We start from the raw sequence: 18135 nt of genomic DNA on the forward strand, positions 1-18135 counted from the left end.
CAAAGCTAATATACTGTACAGCATTCATGTTCTAAAACTGCCCCTAGTTCCATAGAATCCAGGCCCCCTCCTCCCAATAAGTCTGCATGACTCAAGTCCGACCTTCTGTGTGTTCATTCCAGGTCTCAGAAGCAGCTCCAGATCAAGATGACAAATCCAGGAGCTGCCTACCCTTCCCTCGGCAGGAACACTTTCTGAAAATGTTCCAGCAAGAGTGGGGCTAAAGAAGGACTCAGCTCTGGAGTCAGGCAGACCCATTCTGAAATCCTAGATCTGTTACTTAACACTGTCTAACTTCAAGCTAGAAAGTTACTTCATCTCTCTGAGCTTCAGTTTCTTCATCTGTACAATGGGGACAATGATCCTTTCTACCCCATAATTCATTGTGAAGATACATGAGATACATGAGTAAGACACTGAGCACCATCTTAGGCACAGAGGAACCCCTTACCTGGTCATATGGTTTTACTGTTGTTGTTGTTGTTGTTATTATTATTATTATTATTATTATTGCTGCTACTATCAAGACTATTGTTAGAATTACAAACTTCTTCAATGTCCTTAGCATATAAAACGTACCCTGTCTAAGCAAGTCCATGCCTAGTGTTTTTTCATTACTCACAGCCCTAGGCAGCCTTGCTGCCCCCCAGGGAGTGCCCAGGACCCACAGGCCCCTCCTCTTACCTTCCTTTTGTTTGTGGGATTGACGTAGAGGTAACTGAGGACCGTCTTCAAGCCCACTTTGTCATTCAGCTTTTCATAGGTGGTGCCATAATTCGTGGACCTGCAGGTAAAAGAAAGAAAGGCAAAGATCGTTTTACCAGATTGGGGGTTGTGTTTAACGGGGAGCCAGGCTCTCCTAGGACAACACCTTTGTTCCCAAAACACATGAGTGCTTCAAAGTGCTTTTCTGAGATAAAAGTCCCCATTAATTTTAGAAGAGCAATTAGTCTAATGTGTGTGCTTACTCCCTAGGCTGGCTCGCCTTTGCTCCTGGCCCTTCTCAGGATGTGCTGTGAGAGTCACTGTGGGAGAGGGCCTGTCCCCAGAGCTCAGCCCTCAGGTGCCTCTGTTTCTCTGCATGGAGCTTGGTTCTCAACAGCAGGGACTGTGCCAGGAGGGAGGCCAGGCTGTCACCTGAGGTCACTGGGGTACAACCAACTTCACACCCCCTCCACTGAGCTTGAAGCAAGGGGACCCTCGAAGAGGCAGGATGTGCCCTACCCAGGAGCTAGTGGGCTCATAGCCAGACCATGCCACACCAGGCAGAGACTTTGATGCTTCATGTAGGAGCAACGGTGTGTCAGGGTGAAATGCCAGCAATGCTGATCTGCTTGCCAATAGTTCATCATCCCGGTTATCCTGCTGGCTACCTGCTCCTCCTTTGGGACTAATCTGCAGGGCTGTGCCCTTATATCAAAGCATAGAACAAAGGCAGGCCAACTCCTAGGCTCCCTCCTGTCCATCTCACCTTTCCAAGGTGGAGGACAGACAGCAGGTGCCAGATTCAAGTAGCCAATCTACCTGCCACCTTTCACCTCCTTCCCACCCTCGCTCCACACATGCCTCCTCCTTTTCAAACCACCAGTATCATCAGGTTCTCACTCCCTCTTCTGCCATCGCCTTCCTGGGCCAGACCCACAAAACTTCCTCCACTTGAGTCACAGAGGCCAGTTTGTTGTCTCTCTGGTCAACGGATCTCATGGGAGCCTTCATTCTGCCTCTGATCTCAGTTTCCCATTGTGGCTGTGTGCTGATCCCCTAGTTACTACCTGCCCTGGCCTTTTCCTTGAGCCTTTGCCCACCTTTTAACTCGAATCTGAGCTTGCCCTGGACCACAGATTACCTTTATAAACTTAGTAGCCAAATAGTGATGATCTTTAAGAATTATCCCCACCCTCCTGTAACCTGCCCAATTCCATGTCCCCAGACCCAGCTTACATACCCACCCTCACCTCAGTAAAGGCTTCACTAGCCCTCTTCCCAATGGCCACTCATCTCTCCTCTGCTCCAGAGCTAATGCCCCATCCAGTAGGCCCCCATGGCACTCTGCATGCCTCTTTTCCACTCTTCAATATTGTCATGAGTAGTTTCTTTATGTTCTGCTTCCCTAAGCACAGTGTAAGCTCCTCAGGGTCAAGGATCTTCAGAGAACACTATGGCAAGAGGAAAGAAGTTAAACTTTGGGCATAGCAAACTCTGTTTCATTCCCAGATCTGCAGCTCTCTGGGAAACCTCCTAAAGGGTGTAAGCATAATGAAATGTTAAAAAATGAAAAAGTTTTTTAAAGGACATTCACTTCTCCTTTCCAGAACCAGGCCTTATACATCATGCACACTCAGCTTGTTTACTGAATACATAAACACCAATATCTCAAATCTTTCCCTGGGCTACTGGCTCCATATGGTCATTGGTTCTTCTAACTTTAATAATCAGTGCCCGCCCCCCCCAAAAAAAAAAAAAAAAAAAAAACTCACTTCTTATCTTCTGTCTCTGGGCTACCTTAGGCACTGGGAAGAACTCTCAATCTTTCTCTTTGCCTTTATCTCTTGAACCCAGCTCAGTCTGCAAGTCTTAATGATTCTATCTCCTAAATAACCTAGACCCCTGGTCTTTTCATCCTTGTGCCAATGCTGTGGCTCAGGCATCATCATTTTGCCACAGTCTTCCAACTGGATACTCTTCTTACAAACTTCTCCCCCTCCCACCATCCTCCATGGTGTCATGGGATGATGAACTACTAGCAAGATCTGTTCACCTCACTCACCACCAGTAATTACTTACTGCCTGCCTACTATGAAGTTGTATCTTCCAAGCTTAGTCTTGTAAAATCTGGCTGCAACTTCCCTTACTAGACTTATTTCCAGCCACTTTCTTCTCTGCCCTTTTCTCTCTATCCTTATTAAACTTTCCTGAATGTCTTGCATTTTTAGTCCTCTCCATATCTGCACACATCATTCCCTTTGCAAAACTACCCATGCCATTTTTCTTCTACTTGGTAATTTTTTTTCCAACCTTCAACACTCAACTCCAATATTACCCTCCTTCCAACAAGTTAATCACAATTTCCTTTGTGTTTTCAGACCAACTTGTACAGATTTCAATTTTAGCCTTTATCCCACTATTTGGGTCATACCAATTTTATTCTGGGACCTCTTTCTTGACTCAAATTCCCTAAGGGCAACAGCAGTTTCTTCTAAGAGACCAAATGTCTTGCACCATGCCCAGTATAAAGTAAATGATGAGTATACTGATTTTGTGTTGTTTTTCTCTGTCTTTACTTGCAAATATAAATGAATGAATGAATGAATGAATGAATGAGCTTGTCCAAACCTCATTGACCAATGCTAATGTCTAGGAACAACTCAACACATAGCCACACCTAGAAAACATACCTGGCCCTTTGGATGCTGCACAACTGGCATAGACTGTGATGTCTAGTGGATCCTGGAGCCAGGGAAGGGTCTATATAGTTCACTCAGACCAACTTTAAGGTTAAATGACCAATCACCCTGAGCTCCCATCCTACCCAGGCAGGGGAGGAGACAGACCTACAATCTCAGAGGCTTTCAGTATAGAAGCATACTTTATTAATCCAAATAAAACATGAATTGCTTCTCGATTTTATACTTCTGAAGACATAAAGACATCATGGTGGGGGAAAGAACATTGAACCCAAGTCTGGAAATCTAGAATCTAGAAGTGATTCTGAAATGTACTCAAGATGGTATCCTGGACAAAGCAATTCTCTTAGCCTATGAAAGAAAATAATTAGTCTGACACTTGTTAAAATGGTAAGACACACTTCATTCAGGACTATCGCAATAGGTATCGGGACTCCTGCAATGGAGTTTGCAGTAGGAGAGAGAGATTGGGTCCAACTCCAAATACAACAAGGAAATCAGAAACTTACAACCAAAGAGAAGGGTAGGGTCAGTAAATGAACCTGACTAAGAGGGTGGGGTAATTGTTTGCTAAACTGATCTGAGAGGATCTTTGCTGAAGAGAAGCTAGGAGTGATCGGACATCACCTGAGGCATCGTGGAGGCTGAGAAACTTGGTCAGATATTGAGCATGATGAAATATGGAGGGTCCCCATATCTCAGGGGATTCTGGCTAAATTGACTTAGCAAGAATTTTGCTAAAACTGGGCTCTTGAAGACATATCCAAGGACAGGGTCTGTTTGAAAAGAGCTCAGAGGATCCTGACTAGAGTTTGGTCAAGAAGAGGATCTTTGTCAAACCCCAATTCCATCATCAACACAGAGCTTTAACTCAGATAACCATAAAGCTCCTTCCCAGACCTTAGATCTTATTATCCCACCAACACAGTACTAAGCTGTTTTCCAGCAACTGACTTTTCCTCATACTATATATAACATCTTATTTATAAGAGCCAAATTCTCAGGGTTCCCCGCATGACTGTATCACAACACATTTCCTTCCAGAATCCAAAAAAACCCACATCAAAGGTAGTATGTTCAGTAACACGCATAGTTTCTCTTTCTACAAGATGCACAACAGATTCAATCTGACTTCACTATTTTCCAAAAGTGGCGGCTGAGAGTAGAGACCACCCAACAAAGGATACTCCCCACTTCAGTTTTCTCCATAACCCTGGGCAGTTTCTGCTCGGTCAGGCTGACAGAAACAAGTCTCACTCACTGAAGACACCTGAAGGAGCCAGTGAGCCCATGGGAGCAAAGGTGACCTGCACCCTGTCCTTTCAGGCCTGAACTCTGCATACCACGCTGACCACAGAGTTCTGCAGGCCCCTTTGCCTTGGTGGTGGGGGTGGGGGGAGACAAAGTGGCCTCAGCCCCGTTGCCAGAGAGTTGTGCCTGCAGAACTCACTTTTATAAGAAAGCAGACCATCCTCCACCTTGTGACTCCAGACATCTGCTAGCGGGATCACTTACTGGTACAGGAAACAGCCTCATATTCCCAAATTTAAAGCTAGCCTCTGAAATTTATACACTAGGCTAAAATGTTCAGAAATGTTCAGAAAACTGGAACCATCACACACATGTATTGAGCACTCACCATGGGCCTGGGACTGTGCCAGTTACCATTGTGAATTACTCAGGACACACAGATAACCTGGGAGACAGCAGGTAAGATGTGCACACGGCCACTGGGCTTCCAGCCTCTGTGCCTTGGCTCAGGTTACTCTGATTCCAGCACGTCACTCCATTGCTCTGTGTGTGTGTGTGTGTGCGTGTGTGTGTTGTGTGTGTGTGTGTGTGTGTGTGTATGCCCCTAGCTCTTTCTGTCTTTTTTAATTTATTTTTTTATATATTTTTATTGATTTCAAAGAGAAAGGGAAAGGGAGAGAGAGATAGAAACATCAATGATGAGAGGGAATCACTGATTTGGTGACTCCTGCACTCTCCACACTCAGGATCAAGCCAGAAACTGGGATATATGCCCTAACCGGGAATTAAACTATGACCTCCTGGTTCATAGGTCAGTGCTCAACCACTGAGCCATGCCAGCCAGGTCTTTCTGTTTGTTTGTTTTTATAAGTTATTTCCAGCACACCAAAAAGCATAATGAGATGTCCATCATATACCCACTACTAGATTTAACAGGTATTTGTCTTCATAAACAACCTTTGTGAATTTCTACATTTATATAAATCTTATCTTACACAGTATATGTTCTGAGGCTGGCTTGTTTTTCCCAAATTTCAGTTTGGGAATGTATCCACATTGACACAGCCATAATTCATTCATTTAAACTGCTGTAGAGCAGCACAGCTTATGAATAAACCACTGTCTATTCATCTTGTACATGGTTTCTTGTGCATTTGTGAAGAAAAGTTTTTCTGGAGAGATATTACTGCTTCATACTCTATGTATAACTTCTACTTTGCTGGTTATTGATTACATTCTCTCCAAGGAGGCTGGACCTTCAGAGGGATATTCCCTTAGTTTCCAGCTCCAGCAACTGGGGGCTTTTATTCCCAGGGCCTAAGTCCATCACTCTTGGGTGATCTTGACCTAGAATCCCTCTTTCCGGAGTCCTGAATGCCAGACAGCAGCCTGAGCCCTGAATCTTGGCCTCCTTAGCACTATCCCTGGTTTTCCCATTTGCATCTCTGCAGGTCACCTGCTCTTGTGGCTCCTCTGCCTGCCCAACAACCTGCTAGTTGGCCCTCTCAGATCACACTACTCCCCAGCTACCTGATGATGACTGGCAACCTCCCAGAGAGTCTATGCCAGGACCCTGACTGCTGGTCTGAGCCCTTCAACTATTCGGGAGCGTTTGTCACATCCTGACAGGCTTCAGATGAGCTTCAGCGTGTAGGCAGTGCATTCTGGAAGGACCACCCCAGCCTAATCAACCATAACCCTGGTCGGTCCCCACAGCCACTCTCTCAATGACAACTTCCAGAGTTGAGTTATGAATACATTATACTTTTATCTACCCAGCAAGCTCCCACTCCTCCATTGAGCTTCTTGGGGAGAGGCTGTGGCAACAAGCATATGTACTGCTATTTTTAAAGTAAAAGAACAAAAAAGAAAACCTTCCAGCTAACACAGCCAAGTCGGCTTCCCAGTAAGAGCTGAGCTGAGGCTCCACACTGTGTTCCCAATGCCCATTCCTGCCAGAGGTGAGAGGACTCCAGAACCCTCTGCCAGCTCTTAGCGGGCCACCAGATGTTCAGGGTTGGGGAGGGCACACCACTCTCCTCATCCAGCCAGCGCCTTCTCCTCCTTTACCACCTGGCCCCTTAGCCCCTCCTCCTTCCCTCTCCAGCTCTTGCCCTGAGAAAAAACTAGGAAATTATAAGTATTTTACTCACTCATTCTCTCATCAGTCTCTTATCTTCTCAATGGATGCCCTTCCAGGTGATATGATCTAAAACTGGCAAACAACCACAGTCATGACAGTCCTTTTCCTATTAGCAATTTTTGTTTGCTCATTTCTTAACATTTACCTATTATCTATTATGACATCTTCCCTGTGTCAGGCATCGGGCTTTGCTGTCCCTTTCTGGATAATTATGAGTAACTCTTTCTCAGATTAGCAAACTTTTTTCTTTAACAGGGACAGATATGCCCTAGCTGGTTTTGATCAGTGGATAGAGCATCAGCTCACAGACTTAAGGGTCCCAAGTTCCATTCCTGTCAAGGGCACATACCTCGGTTGCAGGCTCAGTCACCAGCCCTGTGGAAGGCAAATAATCAATGTGTCTCTCGAACATCAATGTTTCTCTCTCCCTGCCTCTCCACTTCCCTTTCATTCTCTCTAAAAATTCATGGGAAAGTATCCTCAGGTAAGGATTAAAGAAAAGAAAAAGGGATGGATATTAAATATTTTAGATTATATCAATCTATGACACAACTACTCTGCTCCTGTAGCTCAAAAAAAAAAAAAAAAATAAGCCAAAAGCAATATGTAAATGATGGGTGTGGCTGTGATACAAACAGTATTTACTCAAACAGCAGGTGCATAACTTTATGGCCACTGCCCTATGTGACTGCAACATCAGTTACTACTATCTCCACCACCACCCAGGCATCCCACTCAGCTTCCCTCTCTATGACAATTTACTGATATTCCTGCCAGGGTCACTGGTGTCCTAACTCACGCCTCCCTGCCTGGCTGCAGTATCAGGTCAAAATGCCTGCTGGAGGCCTGGCATTTAAAGCCTCCAAGGTACTATCAGGAATTCCTCCTGTTCGACTCCCAGTTTCAGTACTAATGCCATTGTGGAGATGTTTCCTACAACTTCAGCCCACACCCTCCTCTACTTTACACCAACAGCACCTAGGAGTTCCCCATTTATGCTCTGAATATGCATATGCGCTTTTTCCTCTTATCAGCAATTGCTAAAAGTTCCTTAAAAATAAAGTAACAGCTCAGCCAGTGTGGTTCAGTGGTTGAGCGTTGACCTATGAAGCAAGAGGTCACAGTTTGATTCCTGGTCAAGGCACGTGCCCAGGATGAGGGCTCGATCTTCAGTAGGGGGCATGCAGGAGGCAGCTGATCAATGATTCTCTCTCATCATTGATGATGTTTCTATCTCTCTTCCTCTCTCTTCTTCTCTAAAATCAATAAAATATCTTTTCTTTAGTAAAATAACAAATGAAATGTGTTTTGAATCTCTGAAGTTGCAGAGTGCAGCTCTCAATAGAGAAAACGGGGAAGACTGGAACAGTGCAAAGACAGTGAGAAGTAGAGGTGAGCGCCACTTCTCCAACCCTCAGCCCAGACAATAGTGAAGTGGTAAGTGAAGAGTAGTAAGATGCCTGGTCTAGCATCTGACAAAATGCTCATGGCTGTCATTTTTACGAACAGCACAGAATGTAGGGCAATCACCTTGTTTTCTGTTCCTTGATTTAGACTCCTTAACCTTAACAGGGGGTGATGCACATTGATACCCAATAAATCATTAAAGAATCTTTGGCTACTGCTTCCAATTGCCCCCATGAAAGTACAATATGGCCCAGCCGACTGGCAATCAAAAGACAGAACCATGCTTCCCAGTGCCAGGCTTGGGAAACATCCATCAGCCATTCCCCCTGAGTGTGTTCCACTGATAGTCAACAATCAAAGCCCATAGGCAATTAGGGGCTCCAGTGTGTGGTGAACCACAATCGATTCCAAGGTCAAGGTCATGAGCACAACTCCAGACCCATGGCTGCCCAGAGAGTCTTTATGATTGAACTGGGAAAACCATTCATGCATGTTCCCCTCTGGCCTGTTCCACTCCTCATCTTCGGGCCAATGCCCAAAGCCACATTAATGTGTATCTTTGCAATGGCAGAAGCCCAGCCTGACCACAAATAACAAGCCAGATAACTAATTTCAGACCTCAAGCCAAAAGCAAGTAATTTAAATAGCTCCATTCTCCAGTGGGTTATGGTCCCACCTTCTGCTTCCAAAAAAAAAAATATATATATATATATAGATAGATAGATAGGCAGGCTGATGCCAAGGCAGAGGCTCACGAAGATCTCAGTGACCTCTTCATGTTATTGGACTCCTCAGCTGCATGGCCTAGTCTCACGATGAGAGGCGCAATGATATAGAATAATTGGTTCATCTCTGTGCCCTCCTGCCCCAGCTCTTTGAATGAAAGCCATCACTGGGTTCCAAATGCAGAGAATTAGAGGTTAGCTGACTCTGAAAACCAGATCGTGCAAAATGTGTGGTTCATAGCAGATAAAATGTAGACCCAACAGCAGCAGAATTCCCAGCACAGATCTAGGAGGGAAGGTGGAGGTGTGTAGGGTTGGCCAAAAGGTCAGCTCCTGGGTCTTTCTCGCTGTTACAGCACTTCTGTTCTACCTGAAGAACCCCAGTTCAGACAAAAGGGTTGCAGTGTTGTTATTCTGAGGATTTAAGATGCCAAGAAGAGCCCTGACCGGTTTGGCTCAGTGGATAGAGCATCGGCCTGTGGACTGAAGGGTCTCAGGTTCGATTCCAGTCAAGGGCATGTACCTTGGTTGTGGGCACATCCCCAGTAGGGGGTGTGCAGGAGGCAGCTGATCAATGTTTCTCTCTCATCGATGTTTCTAACTTTCTATCCCTCTCCCTTCCTCTCTGTAAAAAAAACAATAAAATGTATTTTTAAAAAAGAAAGATCTCAGTCTTATCAGCCAAATGACCTATCTTTGTCATATGGGTGAGGGGAGGAAAGAAGCCCTCCGGAGAGAAAGAAAGCAAGAGCAGACCCCCAAGAAGATGTGATAGCCCACCATTCATGGCACCTTTGCTCATATGAACAATGGGATGGTAATCATCAGGGAAAAGGCTGAATAAAATATAGTGTATTCTACACACCCACACACACACAAACACACACACACACACACACACACACACTATATAGCAGCCTTAAAAAATACAGATGTCAAGGTTATTGACTTGGAAACATCTCTAAAACATATTACTAAATGAAAATGGCTACTGAAGAATAATATATTAAATATACAAACCCAGACAAAAGAAAACAATATCTTTCCATTATGTTTATATGTGTGCATTTTTTAAAAATTCTAGAGGAAATACACAAATAACTGGTAATAGAAGTCACCTCTGGGTAGGAGACAGAGGTGGGGTGGGATGGCTCTAGGGACCTGAGTTTATTTGTAGTCTTGCACTGTTTTGAAAGAAAAATGTATCCATGTATCACTCCTGTAGTTAAAACTAATAGCAATAAAGTGAATTGTCACTGAGCAGTTACAATGCAGATCAGTAAATTAACACATCGGTAGAGGAACTCTATTATAGATAAGTACTTGCATTCAAAAGGCAGCCCAACATAATCATAAGAGGATTCATTTCAGAGTCAAGCAGATTTTGCTTCAAATCCAGCCTGTGGAACCTCAGGCTAATTACATTAAGTCTCGAGTTTCATATCTGCTCAGGGGGGATATAAATATTGCCTTCATGGGATTACTGTGAAGCTTAAATAGCCCCAATATCACGGAGTTCACTGTCAGTTGTTGGGAGACCCCATAACAGAACAATAAAGTAATCACTGGAGGAGAAATGGTCCCCATACGTTTCTGGGCAAATAGCAGCTGAGCTATAGTTAATGAGGGAATGCCATCTCATTTCCATCATATCAGCAGTAAACCACCAAAAAACACACAGGAAGATGGAGGGGTTGCTCGGCATAATCAGAGATAGCCTCCAGCAGGTGGCCAACACTTGCAAATTAAAGTCTGGGGAAAACAAACTCAACTTTTTTCCCTGAGTTTTCCCCAGGAAAAAAAAAATAATGAGGCATGAATTAGAGGTTCTGGACAGTTTTAACAAGGCATCTTTGCCTGGGGAGTGGGTGTTCACCATTTCCCTTTAAAATTACATGCAGCCAGTTGGGTCCCTCTGACATGCATGCAATTATGTCTGTTTGTGCACATCCGGAAACCCCAGGATAAAGTTTTTAGCTGCCTAATAGAGAAATGTGAACTGATGGAGCACCTTTGGACCACCTCTCTAACATAGAGAAGCTAAATCAGATGCACCCATTCATTTGTCAATCTTTTCTTCTAGGGGATAAGCCCAATACCTTGCAGGAGGTAGGTACTCAATGCATTCCTTAATTATTTTGTCAATTAGTGGGAGGGCATCCCCTCCTGGAGAGGAGAGAGCATCTTCTTTTGCAGCTATCCCCCTTCATGAGGCTCTCATCTCCCTGCCTCTGCTGTCCTAGCACTCAGCACCTGTGTCACTCTCGGGAGCTTTGTGCCTGCTCTCTGTGGATATACATCAATTCTCTTCTGCTGTTGCTTTATGTCATCATTTATCTATATGTGCACGAGGCTTCTTTGTCCAGACAGAATAAAGGACTCTGAGGTCATGGGACTCCCGTGGATGTCTCTTTTAACGCTTACAGCATGCTGGATAATGCCAGGGAGGGGATGTACTCAAACTGAGCAAATGTGTCCCAGAGACTGAAATAGACACATTCAGACAGATTCTCTTCTGATGGTGAAAATGCTTGGCTGTGAGAGACTAACAACAAAGTCGATGTTCTTTCCCACGGTGCTGGTTCTATCGGTGATCCTACTGGCCATTCTGGGAGGAAGAAGACTAAACTCTTCCAATACCTGACATCTCTCTCCAGAGAAAAAGAGGAAATCCCCAGATACCAAGGAGGAACTGCAGTTCTATTTGAGGCTCTTATAACATAGTCACCCCATCTCCTGATGAGCCCAGAAGCCCAAATTCCCATTTATCTTTCTTTAAAAGAAACCTACTGACTACCATGCTCCCTGCACAGGGCCAGTTGCACATCATTTAGACAACTGTCCTGTTGGACCCCATGTTATCCACTCCAAAGCTCTTGACAAGAGCCTAGAGCTGCAGGGCATTAAAACCAACCCCACTTCCCTAAAGCTTTCTTTTGAAAGGCTAAGTAGGAAAAAGAAATTAACTATTCGTTGGGTTTATTCTCAAGTCATAGTGAATTCTTGAGACCATCACTGTGGCCATAGGAGAAACACCCCACTGAGGCAACACCCACTTGAACCCCAGAACCTTAGCTAAACTGAACGCCACACTCTGTCTTTGAAAAGATAAAAGTGCTGAATGTTTATTTATGGCAGAAATATTATAAAATACAGAAAAAGATAATGTGTAACATAGACATCAACTAGAAACTCAGTTAATATTTCGATGTTGTTTCTCTGTAATCTGTGTGCATGTGTGTATTTACAAAATTTGGAATCATTCTTTGTGTACAGGTTGGTGTTTTGCTTTTTTCACTTAACATAATATTTTAATCATTTCCCCATGTTGGTAAATATTCTTTTAAAAATCACTTAAGAAGCCTTACATCACACCAATGTACAAATATATCATAATTTAGTTTAATTCTTTTCCTGGCCAAATTTTTACATTAAATATCATTAGTGTGCATTCTTATACATAAATCTTTGTATGTGTATTTATTTGTTTCCTTATAATAAATTCATGTAAGTGCAATTATTAGTTCACAGGGTAAAAAAAAATTACCATGAAGGCTCTTGTAATAAACTGTCTTACAATAACCTTCTGGTTACTTCTGCTAACAATATAGGAGAGTCCCAGTTTCCATGAAGACTTGCCAATATTGGGCTTTATCATTTTGAAGTTTCCAGACATGGGTGTTCTAAGATACTCAAAGGCCATAGACCTTGCATGAAAACATTATAAAAATATGTGAGACCTTAAGTATATCTTCACAGCAGAATACCACATCTTTAACCGTAGTTCCCAAACTTATGTGATGGAGGACTCCTTCCTATTTTTAAAAATCATTGAGAGCCCTAAGAGATTTAATCCCTGTTCTGTATCTGTCAATAGGTAATGTACTAGAAATTACATTGGATAAAATTTTATGACACCTATTAATTCATTTTAAAACAATAACACATAAATAACATAACTCTACGCAAAAAGCTATAGTTTCCAAAACAAAAAGTTTAGTGAGGAAGAGTGGCATTGTTTTACTTTTTTATTAAGTCTTTAATAAAGACTGTTGGATTCTCATCTATTTCTACATTTAATCTGTTATGACAACATGAGTCATTTAGCTTCTAGAAAACTCCACTGTGCACTCTTGAGAAAATGATAATTAGAAAGGGCAAATAACATTTTATTATTTATTAGAAAATAGTTTTTACTTCACTAATCCCCTGAAAGGGTCGTGAACATGCCCTAAGGGTCCCAGGACCTCACATTGAGAACTGCTGCTCTAAGCCAACTACAGAATCCCAAACTTACAAAAAGAATTTTGTGTTTTGTGGTGTGTGTGTGTGCGTTTTTTTGTTTTTTTAATTAAAATGTATGGGTGTCTCACAGATCTCCCCTCATTCTTCGTCTTCAAATTCTGTAAAGTTCAACTCTAGCCTCCTGTGTGAAGCTTTCTCATCTACCATGCCCTCCGGTAACCTTTCCTTTCTCTGATCCTCTATTCCCTTTACAGTGCAGCACAATTTGCCTATACCTCTGATTTTCATAGTCTCTTGTCCCACATGAACTATAAGCTTCTTGAGGTCAGGGATCAAGACTTTGGCAAATATTTGGGCTCAGTACTTGATTTTTCAGAAGAGTGTCATCCTGAATCAGTGTGGCATTTAGGTAAATGACATGGGCATAGCGCTCTCTACAAAATACTCTCTCTTGAAATATTTCATTTAATTCTCACAATGACTCTTTGATATCGGTATTTTCTCTTTGTCATAAAATGAGGAAAGGGACTCAGAGACATTAAGTAACAGTGCTAGAGCTGGAGCCCAGGTCAGCTGATCCCAAATCCTATCTGCTCAACGTCAATGATTGGCTGTTTCCTTAAGCAGTGGTAACTGTGCATCTGCTTCACAGCATATTACAAGGAAAGGGTTTCATTGGCTCATCCTTTCAGGGGATCTCCAAAGACATTTCCCACTAGGAGGCATGGTAGATATTAAATGTGTTTAGAGCAGGGGTGGGCAAACTTTTTGACTCGAGGGCCACAATGGGTTCTTAAACTGGACCAGAGGGCCGGAACAAAAGCATGGATGGAGTGTTTGTGTGAACTAATATAAATTCAAAGTAAAGGAGTGGAGGGGAGAGCAAGAGAACCCTCCGCTCTTTCGGCTCCGCGGGCCGGATAGAACAGCCGAACGGGCCGGATCCGGCCCGCAGGCCGTAGTTTGCCCACGGCTGGTTTAGAGTCAAAATCAAGCTAGAATTCTTCCTTTCCCACTAACCAGCAACATGTTTCCCCATTTCTGATATAGATCTAGTAATTGCCACCAGGCAAGGTTGCTGGGAGAACCCAGTGAGAAAATCTGTATAAAGCACAGTGAAAGAAGCAGCTTAGTTCTTTGATATATTTTCATTCCTTCCTAAGGCCATCTTACCACCATTCTCTACTTCTCCTCTGGAAAACAAGAATGACTTTATGAAATGAAGAGAGATACTTCCTATGGTCTGAACAATCTCTTGAACAGAAAGTTGTTTTATCTCACACACCTAGGTTTAGGGTTTGGGGAACACAAAGGCTACAGAAGCCCAGACCAAAAAATAACACTGGAAAGAGAGGATAGATGTTTTTATCAAAAGACATTCATTTTCCATCCATGTTGAGAGCCTGTCAGGGCCTTGGCTCTAAAAACAAGTCCTCCCACAACATACACAGACATTCCTCAGACCCATGTCCCCTGGAGGAAAGGTAGTGCTCAATTAAGCAAGTTGAGTGCTGAGAAGAGCCAGTTGCCTGGTTGGGAACAGAGTGTCTCAGCCCATTACCAAATACTGGCAGCAACGTGATGCTATTGATTGTCTCCAGTGGCTCAAAGTTAAGCATTCAGCAAGCCTGTAAATTCTGGTCTATTGGGTTTCCAAAACCTTGTTATAGACATTCCTTGTTTACAACCAAAACAATGTTTCCCAGTTTGATTACTCTCTTCCTCTGTAAAATAAGGTTAAAATTAATGATCTCCAAAGTCCCTGCCATTGCCAACCTTCTGTGCATCTGATCAAGCTCCAAATGTCTTCCAGTTGCTTCCAAACTGTAGATCTAAGGAAGCAAATCCGCCATCACCAAGGGCCACTGAGGTTCTGCAAATTGCCTGAGCCAGGGCATGTCCCAGGAGTAAATGTTCAGCTTCTCAAAGGTCTACCAGCCTATGGATCACTTAATCTATGCACCTATGGGTATACTGTCAGAAAGAATCATTGGGAACAATACTATCTTTCATTGAATAACTAGAAAGAAGGGCATGACTGAGCCTGAAGGCCAAAGGATGAAACATGTCCTTTTAAACCTAACAACTGGACCACCAGGAAATGATGGGCAAAATGACAGCACACAAGTGATATAGTCCTTTCTTAGAGAGAGAGTAGAAGAGAGGGAGAAGCTTGAGGAGGGAAGTGGGAATTAGGAAAGGGCTCAAGAACATGATTAGATAAAAATATGTGACGACAAGGCCCTAATGAGTCCCTAGTGTCCTTTTCCTGGCACTCAATCATGATTTTTAATAAATAAATGAATAAAGAATAAATGAGTAAGAAGCAACTGGACCAAATACAATAGGATAGCAGAGGGGTTAGGTGCCTAAGTTTTGGAGTTGGAGACATGTTGGTTTCAAGGCTTGGCTCCACACCCTTCACTAACTATATGATCTTAGGTAGGTCAATTAATCACTTTGAATTTTCTTTTTCTCATCTATAATATAGTTAAAGTTATATAAACTCTGTATCTCACAGGTTTGAAAACTCAATGAAAAATTCAATGACAACTCAATGAGGAAGTGTACCTATAGCATTTATCACAATGTCAGGCATATTACATATCTTAATAAATGATAACCATAATTATGATGATGATGATGATGATGATGATGATGATGATGATGATGAAGACAATGACATGAGTGCTAGAGGAGCTCAGCAAAAAGGAAATAAGACTCCACAGGAGAGGTGAGCTTTAAAGAAAAGATAGAGTATTAGGAGGCAAAAAGAAGACAAAGAGTATGGAACCTCAAACATAAAAATATTTTCAGAAGATTTTTAGGAGATGGGCCAGGCCTGAAAGAAATGTTCTTATACAGTAATTAGAGGGGATAAGTTTAGATATGTTGACTATCTGCTAAAGGGCTTGAACTTTATCTTACAAGCCATGAGGCCCCAAAGGTTCTTGAACAGGTTAGAGACATGATAGAAGCCTGTTTGGAAAGATTAATCTGTTGGTGATGTTGTATGATGGATTTGTGAAGCATATTCTCCTGAAGGTAGAAAGACTTCTTAGGAATCCATCTCACTAACCTGATGAGACAGTGGGTTATTAAAAAATGAAAGAGGGACACAGAGAAGCAGCATAATCTGTTTATTGGAGATCGGGCAGAGACAGAGAAGAAGAATCAGGTAAAGATAATTTAAGGATTCCAAGCCTGAGTGACTAATATAATACTGTTACCATTGACAGAAACAAGAGTGGAACCAACATCTCTGGAACAGACTATAAATTGAGTTTGGGATCAAAGAAAAACATCCCAGGCTGTGTTTCCTACAATCAGAGCCTGAGTCTGTTATTTGAAAGCTCAAAAATTATTGAGAGAATGCTCTTAGGCAAAATCTAACAGAAGAGAGGGAAGCAAGATAGAGAAGGACCAACAGACAAGCAAGGAGGTGGTTCCAGCTTCTCAAAGGTCTACCAGCCTATGGATCACTTGATCCACAGAGGAGCTGTGTGCATAACTCTTACCTGATCCACAGAGGAGCTGTGTGCATAACTCTTACCATTGACTTGACACATTCTACCATAAGGCAGGGGGCCAGGCTTTTGTGCCCCATACCAGCCAATTATTGGCCAGATGTGGGAAAGTGGTGACCTCTACAGAAGGTCACCACTTCTCTTGTAGCAGCGATGGGTAAGGGAATGTTGGTCTCTGGCTTGGCACGTAACACTCAACAAACACCTTCTATTATTATTATTAACTGAAGGCCCAGTGCACAAAATTCATGCACGGATAGGATCCCTAGTCCTGGCTGGTGCTCAGGGCTGATCTGTGGGGCGACTGGTGGGGTGATCAGGGGGTCCCTGCTGTCACCTACCTTGGCTGGTCTGGGGCCTGCAGGCTGGGGGCAGCTCTTGCATTGAGCATCTACCCCCTGGTGGTCAGTGCACGTCACAGTGACCAGTCATTCCACCAACTGGGCAATATGCATATTGGGCTTTTATTTTATAGGATGCTAGCATTAAGAAGATGGCAGGATGTCCAACATATGTGATGGATGAAAGAAAACAACTTGGGCAAGCACAGTTCTCTGTCCCTGCACAACCTCAGTCCAGGAGGGTAATTCACCTTCCCTCTATTTCCTGACCTCCTTTGTGTAAACAGCAGAAAGCTAAGTAGTTGTCATTTACTGGGTTTTCAGAATCGGCCATGCAATTCATCAGAGGTGCAAGATCCTGAAAGAAAAGTTAGGTGAGGCTTTCTGAAAATGTGGTGAAGATAAGCTCTTTCTATTTTAAGCACTTAAATATGGATGGGAAAATCCTGGCATGGAGGCTCCATTTAATTCTTTGGGCCTGTGACATTCACTGCCAGTTCATATATCCTGTCCTGGAACCCTCTCTCCTGGATGGAGCCTATCTGCTATTCTAACATGTTTAGAGCTCTATAGGGCTATATTTTCCTTTTACATGACAGGAATCTCCCAGAAAGGGTTTGTGTAAATTTAATGTTAGTTTTAATGTTCCAGGTAAGCTTAACTCTCTGTTTAAAAGCTGTATACTGAATCCTATGGTAGAAAGTCACACCCAAATGCACATTTGCTCTGAAATATCAGCTCTAACATAAAACACACTTGCATTTCATAGGAAGTTGCTGTTTCATTCTTTGACACAGAAATCAATCAGCAGATGTTTATTGAGTGCCTATGATGTGGAGGGCACTAGGCTAGATGCTGGGAAAATCACAGCAGATCTTAGGAATAGTAAATACACATTCTGGTCAGAGTACAAAGTATATGTAGGAGTAGAACAACTGTATATGCATTTAGAGATTGTGTGCATTGAGGTAGCTAAGAGAAATAGCAAATGCCACCAACCTTTCAGTGACATAACACTGTCACTCACATCATAGTCCAATGTGAACCAGTAAGAAGGTGAGGGTCAGCAAGGGGCTCTGATCTGTGCAGTGA

At 43.0% G+C, this 18135-nt stretch overlaps 1 protein-coding gene across 1 annotated transcript in view; it reads right to left on the reverse strand.

Annotated features, from left to right (window-relative positions):
- Positions 1 to 18135, reverse strand: part of SORCS3 (sortilin related VPS10 domain containing receptor 3) — a 552458-nt gene that overhangs the window by 300027 nt on the left and 234296 nt on the right. Inside the window, exon 3 of the mRNA XM_080641763.1 lies at positions 685 to 784. Within this exon, the coding sequence (XP_080497889.1) occupies positions 685 to 784 (100 nt within the window). The remainder of the gene's footprint in view (positions 1 to 684; positions 785 to 18135) is intronic.

The sequence above is a fragment of the Plecotus auritus genome (genome assembly GCF_963455305.1).
Source record: "Plecotus auritus genome assembly, chromosome: 9".
In the NCBI taxonomy this organism is placed as follows: domain Eukaryota; kingdom Metazoa; phylum Chordata; class Mammalia; order Chiroptera; family Vespertilionidae; genus Plecotus; species Plecotus auritus.